Source organism: Ammospiza caudacuta, chromosome 7 (assembly GCF_027887145.1).
Source record: "Ammospiza caudacuta isolate bAmmCau1 chromosome 7, bAmmCau1.pri, whole genome shotgun sequence".
In the NCBI taxonomy this organism is placed as follows: Eukaryota; Metazoa; Chordata; class Aves; order Passeriformes; family Passerellidae; genus Ammospiza; species Ammospiza caudacuta.
This window is the reverse complement of record NC_080599.1, coordinates 25,185,855-25,204,633: the sequence shown is the minus strand read 5'-3', so window position 1 is coordinate 25,204,633 and position 18,779 is coordinate 25,185,855. Positions and strand designations below refer to the sequence as shown.

At 45.7% G+C, this 18,779-nt stretch overlaps 1 protein-coding gene across 1 annotated transcript in view; it reads left to right on the top strand.

Annotated features, from left to right (window-relative positions):
- The first annotated feature begins 4,491 nt into the window (after positions 1-4,491).
- SMG7 (SMG7 nonsense mediated mRNA decay factor) overlaps positions 4,492-18,779 on the top strand; it is a 51,287-nt gene continuing 36,999 nt past the window's right edge. The window contains exon 1 of the mRNA XM_058808990.1: positions 4,492-4,541. Within this exon, the coding sequence (XP_058664973.1) occupies positions 4,513-4,541 (29 nt within the window). The 5' untranslated portion in view covers positions 4,492-4,512. The remainder of the gene's footprint in view (positions 4,542-18,779) is intronic.

Below are 18,779 nucleotides of genomic sequence, written 5' to 3'. Positions count from 1 at the left end.
TTAATGCTGACCCCATTCCCTGCCAATTTTGCACAGGGAATTTTCCAGGGGAGCATGTTTTCCCTTCTGCAGCTTATACAACCTGCAGCTGTAGGAGCATTAAGCGCTGCTGTTGCAGAAGGCACAAGTGGACAAAACTGCTGGTGGCCAAGTTCTCCCACTGCCTGGTGATGGCAAACACATCCCACTAGTCCTGACAGCTCCTGCCATGCAGCTGAATTCTCTGCCTGCTTTGTTTCACACTGAGAGTTTGACCTTAAACACCAGTGAAAGATCAAGATCACCTGACCCCATGTAGGTTACGCACTGCCTGGCCATGGTGGGGACAAGGTGGAACCCAGCACTGCCAGGCCATGTGAGGATGAGCTCTGGGCAGCCTGTGGCAGAGTCTGTAGCTCTTCCCTGGCTTTCCTGCTGGATGGTGAGTGATGTGGTAAATCAGCTGTCACTTAGCAACGCTGCCGGCTGGGGAGCGGCGCCAGGTTTTGGTGCGGGAGGGACGCCTGCAAGGCTGTGCAGTGCTTATTTCACCTTTTCCCCTCAGTGCTTTCCACCCCAGCATGTATTTCCTTTCACTTGCTGCTTTCCCCAAACATGTGGGTGCAGGTTTCCCATGGCTGAAGACAGCAGCCCCAGCTGCAGGAGCCATATGTCCCCTGCCAGCCTCCCTGGGGTTGTTGTGCAGCGCTGGAGCACCCTGAGACCCCCGGTGGATTTGAGCTCCAGCCCAGCCCGTGGTGGCGAGCAGCCATCTGCCACCTGCAGAGCTGGCACAGCAGGACACAGAGGGGGCAGAAGGGTGATTAGCTGGGGAAGAAAACAGCATGGACAAACACAGGGACCTGCCTACACAGGAAACTCATATCAGCACTTCAAAATCGTTGCCAATGGGACTTGAGTCCTGTTAAGCACACCTGAAACATGGCCTGTGGCTCACACCAAGGGCATTTCTGCGCATGGATTTGTCCAACTCTACACCATCTGCACAGCCAGGCCTCCAGAGCAGGGGGCCATGCACCAGAAGGGAGGAAGATCATGGCTGTGTTCATGGGGTGAGGGATGGGAATTCCTCAGTTGTCCCAGCACTGCCTCTCACCTTGTCCCTCCTCTTGGGAGCAGGAACAGAAACCTTCCAGCTTAAGGCTTTTAAACTGACACTGTGCAAACTCTTCAAAAGAACTAAAAACTATCAGAGAAAAGGACAATTAGAGGGGCTTAAACCATTTGTGAAACCATCCTGGCACAGTTTGGAGCCTTTTCTGATAAGGGTTGAGAAGCAGATTCAGTTCTGCTTCCCACATGCCAGCCCTATGACTCTAAGAAATTTTTGTAATGCAACAATGCACTTTAAAAGATAAAAAAAGAGAGGCCTTTCCTTGAGAAGAAGCAAAAAATCTTGAATAAGGGAGTGCTCACCTGATGGCCCAGTTGGAATAAAACCCCTGGTTCCCACAAAGGCAGATATTTAGTTTATACCCATTTTTGAGATATAATCTGAACATATCTAGCCAAAACTCAGGCTTGCAAACCCAGCCCATGGGAGGGAAGGGATTTGCAAATATAAAGAAGCCAGACTGAGCTGGCAGATTGGGCCAGGCCAGACAGGCCAAGCTGACCCAGTTGCTAATGGAACAACAGCATAAATAAATGGAATAACAATAAATGAAATCACTCAGAGGTAGCTGCTTTGGTGGGAGCCTTGTTGAGATGGAGGGAGCTGCCAAACCCACGGTGACCAGGTCTGAGGCCACATGGGGTAGGACAGCCTGGCCCAAAGGGAGAAATCTTCCACTTTGGATGACCCATTGTAGGATCAGACACTCAAACAAGGAAGGAGTAAGCAAGACTGAAAAGCAGCCAGTGAAAGACATGACTTATAACTGAGGTTTGAAAACTTATGAGTAGACTGGGGAGCTCTTCTCAGGGCTTGGTTCCTCATGCACTGGAAGAAGATGATCAAAGAGTGCCATGAGATAAAGCTGGAGATCTATTGAGGTTGAGGACTGTGAGCTGACCCCAAGTGCTGTGCAGTGTTTCTGGGACACTGTGCTGACATTCCAGGCAATCTCCTGGGGAAGGTCAGCCTGGGAACTGACTTCTCTCTTGCCCACACACAGCAACACCAGCTGAGCACTGGCCACAATTATCTTGGCAGCCCTTTTAATGTTTCTGAGGTGACAGCTTGGATCAGTCTGTGCAGGTGGGATTGTGGCTGGGTTCCTGGGATGGGCAGTGAGGCCAAGGCACTCAGCATGGATACCTGGGAATGGCTGCTTGCTCTCTCCCTTCCAGAAGTGAGCTAGCTTTTAGTCAGTGTGAAAGGGCACTTCTGCTCAGAATGTGCAGCATTTATTCTCAAAAAATTAAAATGAAATTTGTTGCTTTATGAATTATAAGGATTAGAAAGAATTTCTCTAAGAAATGAGGCCTATTTTATAAAATTTTCTTTCTTCTGGGTGGTATTTGCAAGGGAATAATGAAGTCTTAACAAACCTCTACACAGCTGAAATTCCTGAAGTTTTACATACAAGTTATATTTGGGGAAAAGAGATTATTAGGGTAAGATGAGGCTTTTGTCACTAACAATTCAAAATCTAGGTAGGATAATCTGGATGACAACAAATACACTTAACTCGTGATAACATAATTACTGATCAGGAAGAATAGAGGACAAAATTAGAATTGTTTAGGTATCTTCATGCTTTGTTTCTTCCTTTGAATGCTATTGAGTGCTAATTCCCCACATCACAACATTTGGATTGAAATAATCACCAAACCTGCAGAGAATTTGATGTTTCATCATTCAGCTGTTGAGCTGTTCATTCATCTTTGCTTGATCCCAGGTTTTCATGCTGAGCAGCAGGAAAATGTGATGTCTCAAAGACATAAAAGCCAAAGTTTGGCACAGAGGCAGAGGACAGTCCAGTGCCACCTCTGTGCATGAAAATATCCACACCTGAATATATTTTCAATATATATTTTCAACCTGAAAAAATGTGGGGGACTTATTTTTGAAACATGATCTTTCATTTTGTCCTCAGGTCACTTACAGTCTCAAATGACACAACTTTTATTAGCCAAACACCTTGTGCTCATCTGATCCCAAATTTGCCTCATTTCTTCAGGCTGGCTCATTTGCTCAAATGGGCACTAAACTTAGTGGGATTTTCCTGCCATAAAAAAAACAAATTGGAGCACAAATCAAGTCACCAAGTCAGCATAGGAGGTGGGACAACATGGGATAAATAGTGGAAATACTGTAAATATTGAACAGTGACAGAATGTTGCACCCAGGTGCAAGGTTACTGCCATGCTGAGGTGAGCACTCTGTCCAGCTCCAGAATCTCCAGCACAGGAAGAACATGGAGCTGCTGGAGCGAGTCCAGACAAGGCTACCAAGATATCAGAGGGATGGAGCAGCTTTGTTATGAGGAAAGGCTGGGACAACTGGGGTTGTTCAGCCTGGAGAAAATAAACCCCAGTGTGACCTAATTGTCTCAGGGCAGGAGAGAGCTGGAGCTCCTGGAGCAGGCCCAGAGGAGGCTGAGGAGATGAGGAAGGGCGTGGAGCAGCTCTCTCGAGGGACCTGTGGCTGTTCAGCCTCCAGAGCAGACCCAGCTGAGAGGGGTCCTCATCCCCCTGTGTCCCTGTCTGCAGGGAGGGCTCGGAGCAAGGACCAGGCTCTGCTCCCTGGGGCCCAGCAGTGGCACAAGAGACCATGGGCAGGAATGGATGCCCAAGAAGTTCCACCTGAACATGACCGACAACTTTCCTGTGCAGTGACCAAGCACTGGCACAGAGACCAGAGAGGCTGTGGAGTCTCTCACTGAGGATATTCCAGACCTGTCGGAACACAATCCTGTGCCGTGTGCTCTGGAATGACCCTGCTTGAGCAGAGAGGTGGAACCCACTGACCCACTGTGATCCCTTACAACCTGCCCCGTTCTGTGTTCCCGTAATTCTGTGGCGAGGCCCCCGCCAGCCCCACGGGCCTCCCGGCGAGCGGTCCCTCCGGGACCGAGGGGAGCGGTGACAAAGCCGGCGGTGGCGGCGCGGCTCTGGCGGCGGATGCAGGCCCCGGGATGCGCCGCGGTTGCCATGGCGACGCCCCACCGCCCCCTCGGTTGCCATGGCAGCGGGCGGGGGAAGGGTTTGCCGGTGGCGCCGCCGGAAGTGCCGGCGGGGGCGGGGTCCGGCCCGGAAGCGCGGCCGGCGCGGCGGGAGGGCCGCAGCGGCTCGGCGGGGCGGGCGAGCGGCGAGCGGACGCCGCCGGTGCCGGAGCGGCGGAGCCGGGGCTGCCCGGGCCGCCGAGGGGCCGGAGCGGCGGGGCCGGCGGGGCGCGGGCGGGCCTGCCCGGCCGGAGCGCACAGCGGGAACACCCCGCCCCTTCCTCCCCGCGGGCCCTGCACGGGAAGATGGCGGCGGCGGGAGGCGGCGGCGGCGGTGGCGCGGGGGCGGCGGGCCGGCCCGGGCTGTGAGAGCCGCGGCGGGACGGGCGGCGAGCGGCGGAGGATGAGCCTGCTGTGCGCGCAGTATCTCCGGTGAGTCTCTCCGGGGCGCGGCGGGCGGACCGGGAGCGGCGGGGAGCGGGCGGACCCGGAGCCCTCGGGCCTCGCAGCGGCTCTGCGGGGCGCTGGGCCGTGTCCGGGCCGGTGTGCGGGACCCGCCGCCGCGCTCCGGAGCTCCCCGGCGGCCGGGCTCGGCTGCCGCATGGCCCAGGGCTCCCCAGCAAGGTCACGCCGGTGCTTTGGGAGGGTGGGAGAGTCCGGCGGCTTCCCGGGCGGAATTCCCCATCGCTTCCCCCGGGGTGGCCCCGTAACCCAGCGCTGCGGAGCCACCGCCAGGTCTGACCCCGGCTGTGGAGCGGGAGCGGCGCTCGCAGCCCCGGGAGGTGCTCTGGGAGAACGGGAGTCGCCGGAGCCGTGGCTCAGCCCTCGCCATCAGCTGCGAGTCCCCAGTCACGGCTGGCACAGCCGGTCCGTGTCGGGCACGGGCAGCCCAGGCTTGGGAGCGGAGTCAGGCTGCCAGGGCTGTGCCTTGAAACAGAACCGGTCCCCGGTGCCTCAAGTCGAGAGCACGAGAGATAGCTCACGGTGATACGAGCAGAACTTTGATAGGCTTTGGGGTGAACTTAGCGTTTGGGTGAACCTATACCCAAATGCTCGTTCTCTAGTGGTTCTCTAGTGGTTTTGGAGAGCAGCGTCGTGTGCTACAAATGGCTTTTCAGGAGCTGTAAAGTACTCAGTGTCCAGGCTGATCGTGTTGTGTCACCCCTGATGGTTCCAGAACACCTCATGGAAACGGAGTAGGTATGCCAAAAGGGCATGCACGTTCCTTCTGAGGAGTTCAGGGCTCGGGAAGGATTTAGAAGGAGTGAATTCAGTGAGGATTTTACATTTCAAAAGCACTTTCTATACAAAGTTCTGGAGCACTTCAGCAGTCTCTCCTTGCTGGTTCTCCAAATTCCTTCCTCCTCATCTTGTCTTTTACCTCTGCTGCCTTCTGTTATCCCAGATCCTACCTCAAGTTGATATCTTCAAAAACGAAAAGAATGTAATCTTTTTTATCTAATAGTGAGTTTATGACCTTTTGCTCTTCCAGGTGAGTACACCTATGTTGTCATGAAACTTCTTCATTCTTTCTTTCCTCTTACATCATGACAAAGCTTTAAAATGCTTTGTTATTAGCAATCTTCTATCAGTAAAAGACTTTTTTTATTGTAGGACAGGTGTTAATAATATTGTAACATCTGGCTCCCTGTTCCTTCTTGTGAGTGCATGTGTCCTTTGGGCTGTGGGAAGCTGTACATGTTACACATGTCCCTGCTCCTGTCACCTTCCTGCACCACCAGGCTCTTCCTTAGCATTTTGCTGTGCCAAGCTGGAAATCCTTCCTGCAAGCTGTGGGCAGGAATCACCAGTTTCTCCTCTCTTTGTTCCTCCCACACTTCAGCTCATCCTGGGTTGTTCCTGCTTTTTCCTGGCTGCTTTGTTTATATTGTGCCAAAGCAACAGGACTGGAGCGTGTGCACATAACTAATGTGTTGCAGTCAGTGTCTCTGTCACCAAGAACCTTTATAAAGGGCTCTCTTCCTAAAACAACAGGGCAGTCCCTCTTCTAAACTTGTCATCACCTTCCTTCTGCCTCTGAAGACCATTTGGGTTTGTTCTCTCTGCAGAAGGTGTGCTTGGGGAAGGTTTCCTTGAAAAGCTGTGAAATGCTTTTTGCATCCACAGAACGTTCATTTAAATTGTTTGATTTGCATAGGGCAGAAATGCAGCTGCAGATTGCTGCAGCCCAAGCTCATAAAGGGAACTGGGAATTAAGCCTCAGACTCTCAGAGCCAGTTCTGTTAGTCCTCTGTCTTAAGGAGGAGGGCATGCTCCTTTTTACTGTGGCAGGACAGGCTCAATCCAACTGTAATGAGAAAGGAATAGACCAAAGAGTAACAATGTGAGAGGGCAGCTTAGCAAAATGTTATGCCAAATGAAGGCATGAGGCAAGCAGTCTCTGCTGTCTTCATTGTCTTAACACTAAGGAGGCACAGAAAAGTTTCTGCAAGAAATCATTTTTCAGTGTATTTGGATTTTAGACAGATTTCTAAGGTGAGCATGTAGTGATTAAATACCTAGTGAAATAATGACTCTGCAAGAATCAAGCTGTTGAAAAGATGAGTGGGGAAGAATGGACTTTTAGCTGGATTACCTTAACTCTTCCACTTCTGGGTTCTTGCTTTCTGTATGTGTGTGAATCAGCTATTTTAAAATGCTATCCTTGAAGGACTGTGCCCCTTCAGTCAACCTGGGAGAACTGAGGAACACATGAGCCCCCTACAGAAGTCTTCCAGGAAGAGCAAATAAGGTCAGGTTTCATGTACTGAGTCTTTGAAAAGTTGTAGGGAAGTCCGTTTTAAGTCATCTTCCTATGTTGCGATAGATTTTTGGGATTTTTGCTTTCCCGGTTTTATCCTTTTCAAAGTCATCTGTCAAGAGTATTGCAGTATATTCTCTCCCATCTAGTTTCCTACATACTTCACTGGAGTAATTGTTTGAGTCACTTCTCAAAGATTTGCATTGCATCTGATAAGGTGAGTAGACCTTTCAGAGGATTCTTTTAGGAGACAAGAACCTAAAAGATACTTTAGGAAACAGGGACGCTGTTCAAGTCTCCCTGTTGAGGTGAATCTGTTCATTGCCACTGCCTGAAAATTTGTATCCATGCTATTTGTGCTGCTTGGGGAATCTGCAAGTACTCCCCAGAAATCTAATTAATCTTACAGGGCACTTGTCTTAAACTAGACATTTCATGTATCCTGCTAGATATAAAAGAAGTCACTTTTAAGCAAAATATCACTGATAGGAATTCTGACACAATAGCACAAACTTCTGAGCACATCCATTTTATAAGCCAGTGTTGAGCTTTAGTCCGTGTTTATTCACTTTAGAGAAATGATCTTCAATGCCAATTTTATGTTAATGTTCAAAAAGGAGTTAACTAGGATTCAGAAGTTTAGCAGTTTGACAAATGATTGTCTCAACTGCATTTCAAAAAGATGTGAGCTCAGTTACCAGTTAAATGTGGCATTGCTCTGGTAAACTGTGCACAAGCACAAATGTAGAATAAAAAGTGCTTGAATTACAGGGCTTGAGCACTGCTTAGAAATTCCAGTGCTGATGAACCAGTAGGTAGTTTCCTGTAGCCTTATGATGAGGCTATAACCAAATTCATTAAAGGTTTGACTGCTTTAATAATTCAAATTGTGGGTCTCTTTTTTGAAGACTCATCAGTAGCTCCATTAACTTGTGCATCTGCTGTGTCTCTTCATGGTTACTCCTTTGCTGTCTGCCAGCCTGTGACACACCTCTTTGCAGAGTTTCTTCTCTGTTAAAGAAGGAGGCTGGAGCAGAGGTAATTGCAGTCTGTGTGTCAGCATGTTCTGGTACTGATTCCTGGTCAGGATGATGTAGAGGTGATGCTTGTCTGTGCTGGAAAGGCACCAACCAGAATACTGCTTGAGTGAGTCTCAGCAGGCCTAAGTCAGTAATTTAATTATCTTGGGAGTATATGAAGGAAAAAGTTAGTAAATGTAACCAACCTCTTAACAGAGAACTCTGTGTCCCTGCAATGGACTTTTGGAGCTGGCAGGCGGGGGGAGAGGCCTCAGGAGGCTCCTGTTCCAGCCTCCTGCTCGCAGCAGGGACAGCTCTGGGCTCAGACCAAGTGCCCAGGGCTTGAAAACCTCCAGGGATGGAGACATTTAAGCCTTTTGGGGCAGCTTGAATATCCTTGTGGTGGAAAAGATTTTCTGTACATCCAGTCCGAACCTCTCCTGTATTGTCTTATGCCCATTGTCTCCTGTGCTCCTACGTGGAGAGCCTGGATCTATCCTCGCAGTGCCCTCCCTGGAGGCATGTGGCAGCTGTGGGTGCCCTGGAGCCTTCCCTGCCTCACACTGTCCTAGCCTGGCTCCACAGCCTCTGCTCCAGCCCTGACTGCTCTGGAGACCCTGCTCCAGTTGTTCCACAGCTTTCTTGGTTTGTGTTGGTATCTGAACATGACCAAATCAGTGTTGGAAAGTATTCCCTCCAGGTTTTTGTTTTCTGAAATGATTTATGCTACTTTCATACAGTGTTTACTCTTGAATTTTAAGCAGGGGAGACATAGTGGGGTCTGCTTTGGCCTTCCAGGAGGGCCCTCATAGCTTGATGTTTTCTTTGGGGAACATCAAGTCTCCCTTCTAGTTTTTTCTTTTTTTCTCTGTATAAGATGTCTCCACCATTTGATAACTAGAATTTCTGCCAATATTTAATAGGAGCAACACTTCTTATTCTTCTTTGAGGGTGAGAATAATGATTTAAAAAGGCAAAGATTGATGATGGCTGCTGTTTACTTAGGATCAACAAGCTTTTTGTGGTGACCTATGAAGTGAAAAGAATCACAATCAAAAAAGTGTCAAGCAGTTCCCCACTGAGCTTTCTGCTGAAGGAAATTCATCTTGCTGAGAGCCCCAAGACTCACACCATACTCCTCAGGTGTCTGGGCAGCAATTACTTGTTCCCTTTTTCCTATCATGGGCATCCAAATTATTGAGCATTCTCCTGTCACCCAGGGACAACTTGTGCTAAAGCCACTGTCACACCTGTGATAATTTTTTGTTTTTTAAACCTAGATTCCTGAGGAAACAAGTTGAAATGTCCTGAAGTTGGTTGCTGCCATGATAAGTTTGTGAAAGTTAGCTGGTTAGGTGATCATGTGTGGGTGATCTAAAGCAATGTGCCTGGTGAGAGAGAAGCAGGCAGAGCCCAGCTGGGGTAAAGCAGCACTTGCAGAACTTGCCCTGAGCTGTGCTGGTTTCTGTGCTGGGCTTTGGCCATGCTCCTCCATAGGGAGGTAGCAGCAGGGGTGGCAGTGCCTGGGCAGGTTTGCAGGTGCTGGGTGTATTTTCCTGCTGGAGGGGCTGGCAGGAAGGTGAACATGTGCCAGGGAGAAGAGGGTGCAGTAACCAGAGAACGTGACTTGCTGAGCACTTGGCAAAAGCTTGGCCATACAAGGGTGGGTTTTAAACTTGAACAGCTCTTGATGGAAGTTTCTCACCCTCAGCCCTGATTTGAGGGCATAAGTTTATGAGTTTATGGCCAAGTCTAAAGAAGCTGAACTGGGGAATCACACTAGGTTAAAACTGCTTTAGTTTTGTTTTTTACCCATGGGGCTTGGTCCAAGTTGGTTTCCTGATCCCATTCATTGTGTTACTACAGATGTACTGACAAAAGTTGTGTGCAACAGGATTGAGGCACTATTGGTTAAGAGTGGGGTGGGACTGCTGCTTGGAGTGATAGTGCTCATTATCAATAAAGTGCTCACTGACCCACAGCCCCAGTAAATAGTGTCGTGTTTCCTGGAATATGGCTGTAGCTATATATAGAATATCATCCTTATAGAATTTACCTGGTCTCACTGTCCACAAAGCATACCCCTCTTTCCAGTCTGGGCTGAGAGTCTCCCCTTGCTGCAGAGCACAGTGTGTGCTCTTACTACACTCTGTGATCTGCTGTGAGGTTACTTGCACCACAGTGTTCCAGTGACCTAGAAGTGCAGGTTAGTGTAAGTAAAGTTACAGCTGTATTCATGTATTTATTTTTTTATTTATTTTTGATGGCAGGGATGATTCCTGTAGCAATTAGTTCTTGTTCTAACCTGCATATTCCTATGTAGTTTGATCTTTATTGGAAAAGAGAAAGTTCTGTTGTAGCAGTAAAACCAGGTGATGCTTGTCTGAAGTGTTAATGAGGGAGGGCACCAAAGCATTTTGAGAAGGCTGCCCCCATCCCTGAGTATGGGGATTGGAGGGGGTTTTTTTCCTCAGTTTCTTCATTTCAATGCATGGTAAGAGAGTACATTTTCTTGGTGAATTAGCTAAATTAAATAAATAAAATAATTAAATAAAATTGTTTTATTTAAGTATTCAGTGTAAAGTATACTGTGATATTCTGGCTACTTGTAAAGTCTGTTCTATCCTAAGAAGTTGTAACAAGTAACCATAGCTTGGTCAGTGAGATTATTTTGGCCTCTAAATAAACTGATATGGGCACTGAATTGTATCACAAACTTTTAATTTAAGCAACGTAAATCTGTTTAAGTCAATGTATCTGGAAGTTGAAGCTTCCCTGCTTTTTTTAGTTTGCCACATTGGCTGCTGTGGGCATTTCCTGTTGGAGAAAGAAAGGTTGGGTTGATGGGAGAAGTCAGTGATTTGATGGATAAATACCTTGGCATGTTCCCTGCCCTGCTCAGCCAGCAAAAATGAGTATAGAAGGGAAATAATTGCAGTTCAAGTGCATGGTGGCTGGGGAGGGAAAAGTGGATAATTTGCTGTAGGATCTGATTATGTTGGATGAGGAGCTGCTGGGGATTGTAGAGGTTTATGGGTTCTTCATCTTCACAACAGTAGCAGAGATTCACTCATAGCAGCAGGCTGGTAGAAGAGCAGTTAAAGAATGAAGCTATAATTTGTAAGGAATATATGTGGGAGGACACTAGTTGTTGCTTTCATTACTTTGAACTTGAGGATTGTCCTCATCTTACTGGAAAAACTGCACAGCTGCTGTCAGCCAGGAGGGGAATAAACCCACAGATTTTTTCCTTAAAATCATTAGCAGAGATGCATACTTTGATTCTGTACTTTTTAATGTGTTATGAGGGAGGTAATAAATTTCAGTGGTGTTTGGGAAAACACGTGTTTTCCTGTGCTCAGGGAGGGATATGGTAACTTATTTCTCCATCTTACTGCTGTGGACAGAATAGAGGAATAACAGATTGTTTGTTGTGAGGTGATGTGAGGACTCTGGGCCATCGTTTCTCATGATCCCAGGGTGGAGGGCTGGTGGCTTTGTCTGTGTGTGCCTGCTGAGCACTGGAGTGCACTGGGCAGGGCATTGCTGGAGGCATTACAGCTGTACTGGAGCCATCACCAGCTGCCACTTGTGCAGCCCTGCTCCAAGTCCTGCCTTTGGGCCACGTTTCTACACTTGTCTGCCCACTGCCTCTCTTCCCATTTGAATTCAAGATGAACTTTTCATTGTAAACTTGGGGACTACCCAGATGACCAAATGAGGGGGAAATGGCTTAAACAATGTTGTGAAGCTGGATATTTAAATCCCTCGGAGTTAAATCAGCAGGTGCTTGTTCAGATCAGTGTAATCCTGTGAGTTGAGGTGGCATAAACTTTTTGGAGTGGCATTAGGTGTGCTTTCCCTCCTTTCTGTATTCCAGTCGGACTTCTCTGGGATTATTCACACTTCTACACTCAAGGGGTTATCATAAGGAGCCAGAAGGCTGAGGAGTCTCTGAATCTCTTGGGATTGTTACAGAGCTGTGGGTGACAGACTGAATTTCACTGATGGGACTCAAATCAGAGATACCCTTGAGGTATCTAGGAGTCCTGCTAGAATTCATGTTCTCTTCCATCTTCAGAGAAAACAAAGATAATATTTCTGAAAGTACTTACTATATCCTGAATACATCAGCAGTCTATTTCTCATTTTTTTATTTCATGTTTTTGATGCTGAAAGTGTCCTGTAGTGCTCAGCCTCATTGAACAGTTTTCTGCTTTGTCTGATGGTGGTATGGGTAAAGCTGATTTTTATTTTATTTCTCCCTATCCTCTCCTCTGATGCATTGTCTGTTTTGAGTCTGCAGGCCCTGCTTGTTGTACAGCTGAATTATCTGAGAGCTACTCTCTAGCTGTTAGAAAATGAGAAATGCATTTTGAATGTGGAACCTTTAAGACTGATTCTTTGGGGAACATTTCCTGAACTACTTAAAGGAAACTGCTTTTTTCTTTGGAAAACAGAAAAACGGGCCTTTTGGGCATTAAGTATCTTTATTTCAGACTTTGGTGTTTCATGATGTCTTGATTTAATGACGCCTTGAGAGTTGTTCCTATTTGGTCAGGCTATGGCAAAGGGCAGTTTGTTTGGAGCCTGCCTGTTTTGGGCCTTCTGGACCCCCCCATAGTCTGTGCTGCGTTATTTACCACATCTTAACTTCCCTGCACATGAAGAATAAATGCATTTTTGATAAATCTGTTGGGAAAACCATTTTTTCTCTTTGTTTTATGATAGTCCTGTAAATTGTGCTGCTGTCTGTTGCAGTGAAATTCTCCTGGGATTTGATTTGCCATGTCCTGTGTTGGTCTGGCCATGATGTGGAGAAAGCATGTGGATATTGCTGTGTGTCCAACAGCTGTGACTGTGATAATCTTTTTTAACCCAAACAAACTTTGACAGCTTTGGTTCCTTCTGCAGGCAGTACTGCTTTTGGCAGGGCCTTTGGGCATTCCTCCTCTTAGTTCAAGGTACACTTGAACTGTTATGAGGGATCTTCAGGGCAGATTTTCGAAACTACCCTAATAATAACTGAAAATGGAAATGCTAATCCTCTGTGCCTATGGAGAAGGAAGAATGGGACAAGACTTCTTGCTGTTGAAGTTGTTGGTCTTGAAGTAGTGTAAATTCTTGTTGATGACATTGCCATAACCAAACTTGTGAGCAGAGAGACTTGATCCAGCCAGATATTCTCAGGAAAAAGCCAATCTGTTGGTGAGAATTGTGTTCAAAGGATTTAAACCACACTTACAAGTATTAAAGAAAGACCCAGACCCACCAAAAGTGTATAAAAACATGAAAACTAAAGCAGCTCTTAGAGCTCAAACATACTGCTCCAGTTACTAGAAAAATAAAGGAAATATAATTTCAATTTTTTTTTAAAAAGTGAGATGTCTATATTGGTTAATGATTGTAAGTTCAGTTATTAAAATACGCAGAGTGGACTTGCAGTAAAAATCTAGAGTGTTTCAGTTTGTCTTAATACCATTGATAGGTGAAATGTTGAACATATATGTGAAATCTTTAACTAGAAGTGATAAAAGCCTTAATTTGCATTGTTGACATGCATCTGAATTATTACAGCAGGCCTTAATTTATGAGCATGTCACACAGATTATGCCAGGGCATGAACGTCTGGCAGGTATTCCACCCAGCTTGAACATACCATGACTGTTTAATTTAGAGATTAATTTTCTTTTGAGGTAAATGGCAGGAGATATGGGGCTTGGGGCAAAGACATCTGTAGGGGATTGGGGCTTGCTCTGACTTCAGCTGGAGTACTTGTTTTCTGGGTTTGATATCAAGGACTAAAATAATCTTTAAGGCTTAAAATTTCCCAGAATAATATTTCCAGTATGTTTCTGATGAAGATGTCAAGTGCTTGCTGATGCTGCTTGTGCAACTACAGACTGTTTTGGTCCCTTCCATCATAGGTGGCCAGTCAGAAGTCAGCACTAAAAAAAGTGCTGTGTCTGCCTGTAACATTATGTTATGTGCTAAGAATTTGGGGATACTCATTCAAGATCAGTTAAAATTCTGTACTCTTTGATTAAAGATGGTTACAAAAGTGTATCTTCTGTCCTGCATAACTGGTTGCGTTAATTCCTGAAATAATTGAGAATTGCTATGCTGGAGCATTAGGTGATGTGGGTCAAGAGTGTTTTGTCTTCAGGAAGGACAGATCCAACAGACATGAAGATCTTTGGGACTTCAAGGACTCAGGTGCTGGAAATTTTTTGTGTATAATGGGAAATGCTCTTGAACATTTGGATTTCAGATTTGGTATTAAAGTAGCATGATTCACCTCACTTCCCTGCTTTATTGTCAAATGCTGAAGCACAGTGCTAAAATTATTCTATTTTCAAGCTTGTTTTGGACATGCTGGTACACTACACAAAACAAATGACTATGAAATCCCTCTATAGTTGATTGCAAAGTGGAATGCAGGGGCTGCATTGGCTTGTGCAGCCTGAGTAGCACACAAATACTGAGTTAATAACTGGTAACTATGTGGTCACATGTTGAATCTTTTGATGGCATTGTCTCTTCTTGTTTAATATGCCTCAAAGATTCAGGGAATGTTTTCTGTGAGTGAGGGACAGTCACTACCCTTCCCCATGTTGCAGAAGTAGCAGTGGGTTGAGCAAGGCTGGTGATTTTTGCTGTGGGATTTGGTGGCAGGAAGGAGCTGGAGTGGGTGAAGCCAAGGCACTGAGCAGTTCCTGAAGGCAGGGCATTATGCCATGTGGGAATGATTTGGCAGTGTCCAGGGTGCTGCTTTGGGCTATGGAGGGGACTTGGTAGGACTTTAAAAACAAGCAACTAAATGATTGTCAGAAATAACATCAGGGTGATGGAATGGGCTCTATAACCTTTGGAGGGCCTTTCTAGGTTTATGATTTGATCTTCAGGTGGGATGTGTTAATCCATTGCTATGGAGCCTTTTCCTCAGCCTTTGCAGGATATGAGGTTTGCAGATAATGAGGTTTGGTCTGACTGCTGAAAGGGAGACTGCAGTCTGGAAAACTGCATTCGCATTATTCTTTTCTACAGTTTATGTTTAGTAAAGGTCTGCTAAACCCCCACGTTTTTCCATATATGATTCATAAAGCAGATACTGATTTCTAGTCAGCTGAACATCATGTGAACTTTTCTGACATAAAACTAGAAAGGACTCTGTCTTTAGGTCTTGAGATTTAAATTTGAAATAATTTTTCATTTTTTAATAAAAATATTTAGGCCTCGCAAGTGGATTTAACCTTGGGAGTTATAAATTTACTCAGATGCTTGCTCCTAACCAATCCATCAGTTTTCAAAACAGGAAAGGAGGTTACTGGTTAACTGGGAGCACCTGGCAGCACTCAGTGGGGCAATGGTGGCAGCAGATCCTGTTCAGAGGCAGTTTGGGCCTGCTGGAGCAGAGCTGCACAGCTCAGCTGGACTTGGGCCATGGAGCTGCATCTCCTCAAACAGGCTGGATTTCCTCCAGACCTGTTGGTGTTTGATGGGCTCCCAAAGCTTCAAGGTGCACCTTTCCTGGAGGGGACAATTCTTGTAGTAGTGTATCCATCTGCTTCCCTCCTTCTGTGCCAATAACATTTGCTAGATCTGAGCTGGTTGGATTGGTCATAGGTTTCCCCTTCAGCTGAATACAGAACAGAGTAACTTCCCACATTCCAGGAGTACTGTGTGTTTTGGTGATGGGCTTGGGTATTGTAGGCAGCAGCCCTTCTGCATGAACCACTCCTGACCTGAGGAGAACCAACAGTAGAAGACTGCAGGTGAGTTTTGTGTTGCTAAGCCAGAAATTATTTGAATATTCTCTGCTTGGAAAGTAAATTTATCTCAGAACAGCATTGCCTATGTGTTTGTGATAGAGAATGGGGAGCAGCTAATGAGACTCCTGTAAATGATTGGCAATGATGTACTGAGTACCCATTTAATTATCATAAATGGAGGGTATAATATTCTCCCTGACTGGTGTTCAGCCTTCTGCTGTTACTGTGCTTTCAGAGTATGGTTTGCATGTAATTTCAAGATGGAAAATTGAAAATAATTTCTAAGATGCAGCTTGCAATTAGGATCATATCCAGATGTAATCAAGGTGTGTTTTTGTCAAGGCTTGTGTGTACCATGTGGTGTCCTTTCAAACCTCTTAATAATGAAAAGCTTTTTAAACTTTTGGGTATGTCATCTTTGTGCATAGATGTGTGTTTTGTGTGATGTTGATGTGATTGGGAGTTTATAAAATGAATGGGATTGGCAAAAACCAGTTTACAGTTACTGAATGACCACAATATTTAAATATCAATAATTTTGCTTTAAGGCTTATATTTTGGAAGGCCTTGACTATCTGGGCATAGATCTTAGTTTAAGGACTTGGAGAGCACCTGTTGAAAACACTGAACTCCACTGTACCTGTCATAGCTAACCTGCTACAAACACAGTGTGAGGGATTACTTGGGCTTTATTTCTGCCACCTCTGATGGTACCATCTATGGATTTGCTTTTTATCCATCTGCTGCTTAGCAATGAGGACAGTATCTCAAATTCCCAGTAACTGGCTCCTCTTAAATGATCCTTTCCTCTGTTTTGGAGTCATTCCAGCCTTACTGAGCATAAAGGTCAGCATTTGCCTCTGTGCAAGGGGCAGTTTGAGGAAGGGGTTCTGTAGGGAACACCAGAAATGAGCAAGAGATCTGAGTTTTATATTCCAAGCTGTTAGTGGAGGTTGGAGGCAGCAGGAAACTTGTGGAGCTGAAAGTCAGAATTTAGAGATGCTGCGCTTGTCCTCTTGATGCAAAGTGGAGTGGCCTTTCTAGAGGGAAATGTGTGGTGTGTGTCACTGCTCTGCAGCTCTGTGGGCAGGTGAGAGGGCACATTTTGTCTGCATGGCAAGTGGGGCACTGAACTGACTGCAATTCCTTCCTTTGAATTGGATTCTCTACACTTGTCTGGGGGATCCTGTGCAGTGTCCAGGAGGGCTGGTAGCTCCTGCCTCACCTGTTTGGGCTTATGCAGGGCTGACTTGAGGAGCAGAACTTTGTGAAACTGATTTGATGATACCCATCTGAAGCTGATCTCAGTGCTCAGATATCTGCATTTTCTGTAATTCTGGAAATGGTTTTCATTGCAAAAGCTGTTAAAAGAAGTAATGTTCACTTGTTCTAACATCTGTTGTCTGCAGTTTCCAGCCCCTTAACGCAAGTGGTTTTACCAAGTCAGGAACTGTAATATAGCAAATTACTGCTGGTGTTACTATACATTTATCAGCACTGAGACCTGGTAGTGTATGCTCTCACCAGGGTTTGAAAGAGAAAAAAGGGTGTGAGAAATGACTCCTCACTTCTTAAAACTTTCAAAAGTTTATTGAACCACAATAAGGGACTGAATAAGGAAAAAGGGACAGTGCTGGGTGCTTAGTGCAGCCAGAGGCACACAGCCCACACCCATAGCAATGCTTATTTATGCTATTGACAAGCACATGGCCCACGCCCATAGCAATCCTTATTTATGCTATTGACCAGGCAACCTCCCCACATTTGTGCACCAGCTCCTCCTTCATCCCACCCCTTGGAGTCTGTGCAGTCCTTCTTGCTTCAACTTCCCCAATGGTTGGAGATCAACTTTCAACATTACATAATTTATATAAATAAACCACCAGATCTTAACAGAATTTCTTTTAACCTTAAAACATACATTTAACATTTGCAAGAGCAAACATCACACTATATGTTTATTACAAGGGCATAGTTTGGGGGGGGGGGGTTGTGGTTGTTCAGAAAATAATTCTGTTGCTTCTCCTCGTTCAGTCTCAAAACCTTGTGGGAATTAACATGGCAAGTTCAGTTGTAAACCTTTCACATCCCTCTTGGGACTACAGCCCTAAGAACTGGTGACCCTTCTGTGTGCTTCCCCAAAGTTCCTTATTGTGGGTAGTGAGGGAGCAGAGCTTTGTTTTGGTGTCTAACTTCCTTTAAGGGAGAGGGCTGTCAATGACTGAGAGGATTGGAGGGCAGTCTTGAAGTTTTTGTGCACTTGTACCTTTAAGATTGCCTTAGTTTTGAAAAATGAAAAAAATGCTTTTTATGCAAGGGATGGTGTAAAAATTGGAAGAGATATACAGATGGATTTTGTATTTGATCTTAAATGTTTTGCCTTTCACTTGTTCTCAGGTTAGCTGCAAAGCCGACATATTGTCAGCCAGTGTAGTAAACGCAGGACTGTATGGATGTGCCAGGGTATTCCACAAAAGTTTTACTTTTTTACTGTTTGCTATTAAAAGTTTTCTTTTGAAGGTATTAAGTATCCATTTATTATTTCTTGAGCATGCCTTTTTTTATATCTAATAAAGTCTTATTACTGTTACTAAACCAGAATTTTTCTATACTGAAAATACTGTCAGGGTTACTTGTGGAGCTATGCTGTCAGGTCCTGGAAGGTAAACAAGTTAGAGGTGACTGGAGTTTTTGTGCTTTTCTTTGTTGGGCAGCATCCATTTAGAGGTTATTTTTATCCCCTCTGTCATTAATAAAATTCCACTTAACTAGTAGGTCAAGATGATGGGTTAAAGAACAGCATAGTCAGTATTTTTAAAAAATTACTATGGAAACACAGCTGAGCTTTCCTGAGGTAGTCCTAACATCACATTTATTGCCAGCTGCTCTTGCTTGAATTGGAAAATCCAGGTTGTTGGATATATAGTTTTCAGGTTACTCTCCTGGCATAAATTTTGGAGTTCTATGGGACAGATGGAGGCATATTGCTGATCCTGAATGGCTGGACCTCATTTCTGAGGCATTTAGCTCATGTTCTGACTCCAGGTTGTGCAAGGAGGGGGACAGCAGAGAGTCTGGTGGAGGCAGTGGAATGCCAGAAGCCTGAGCAGTGTAGGAG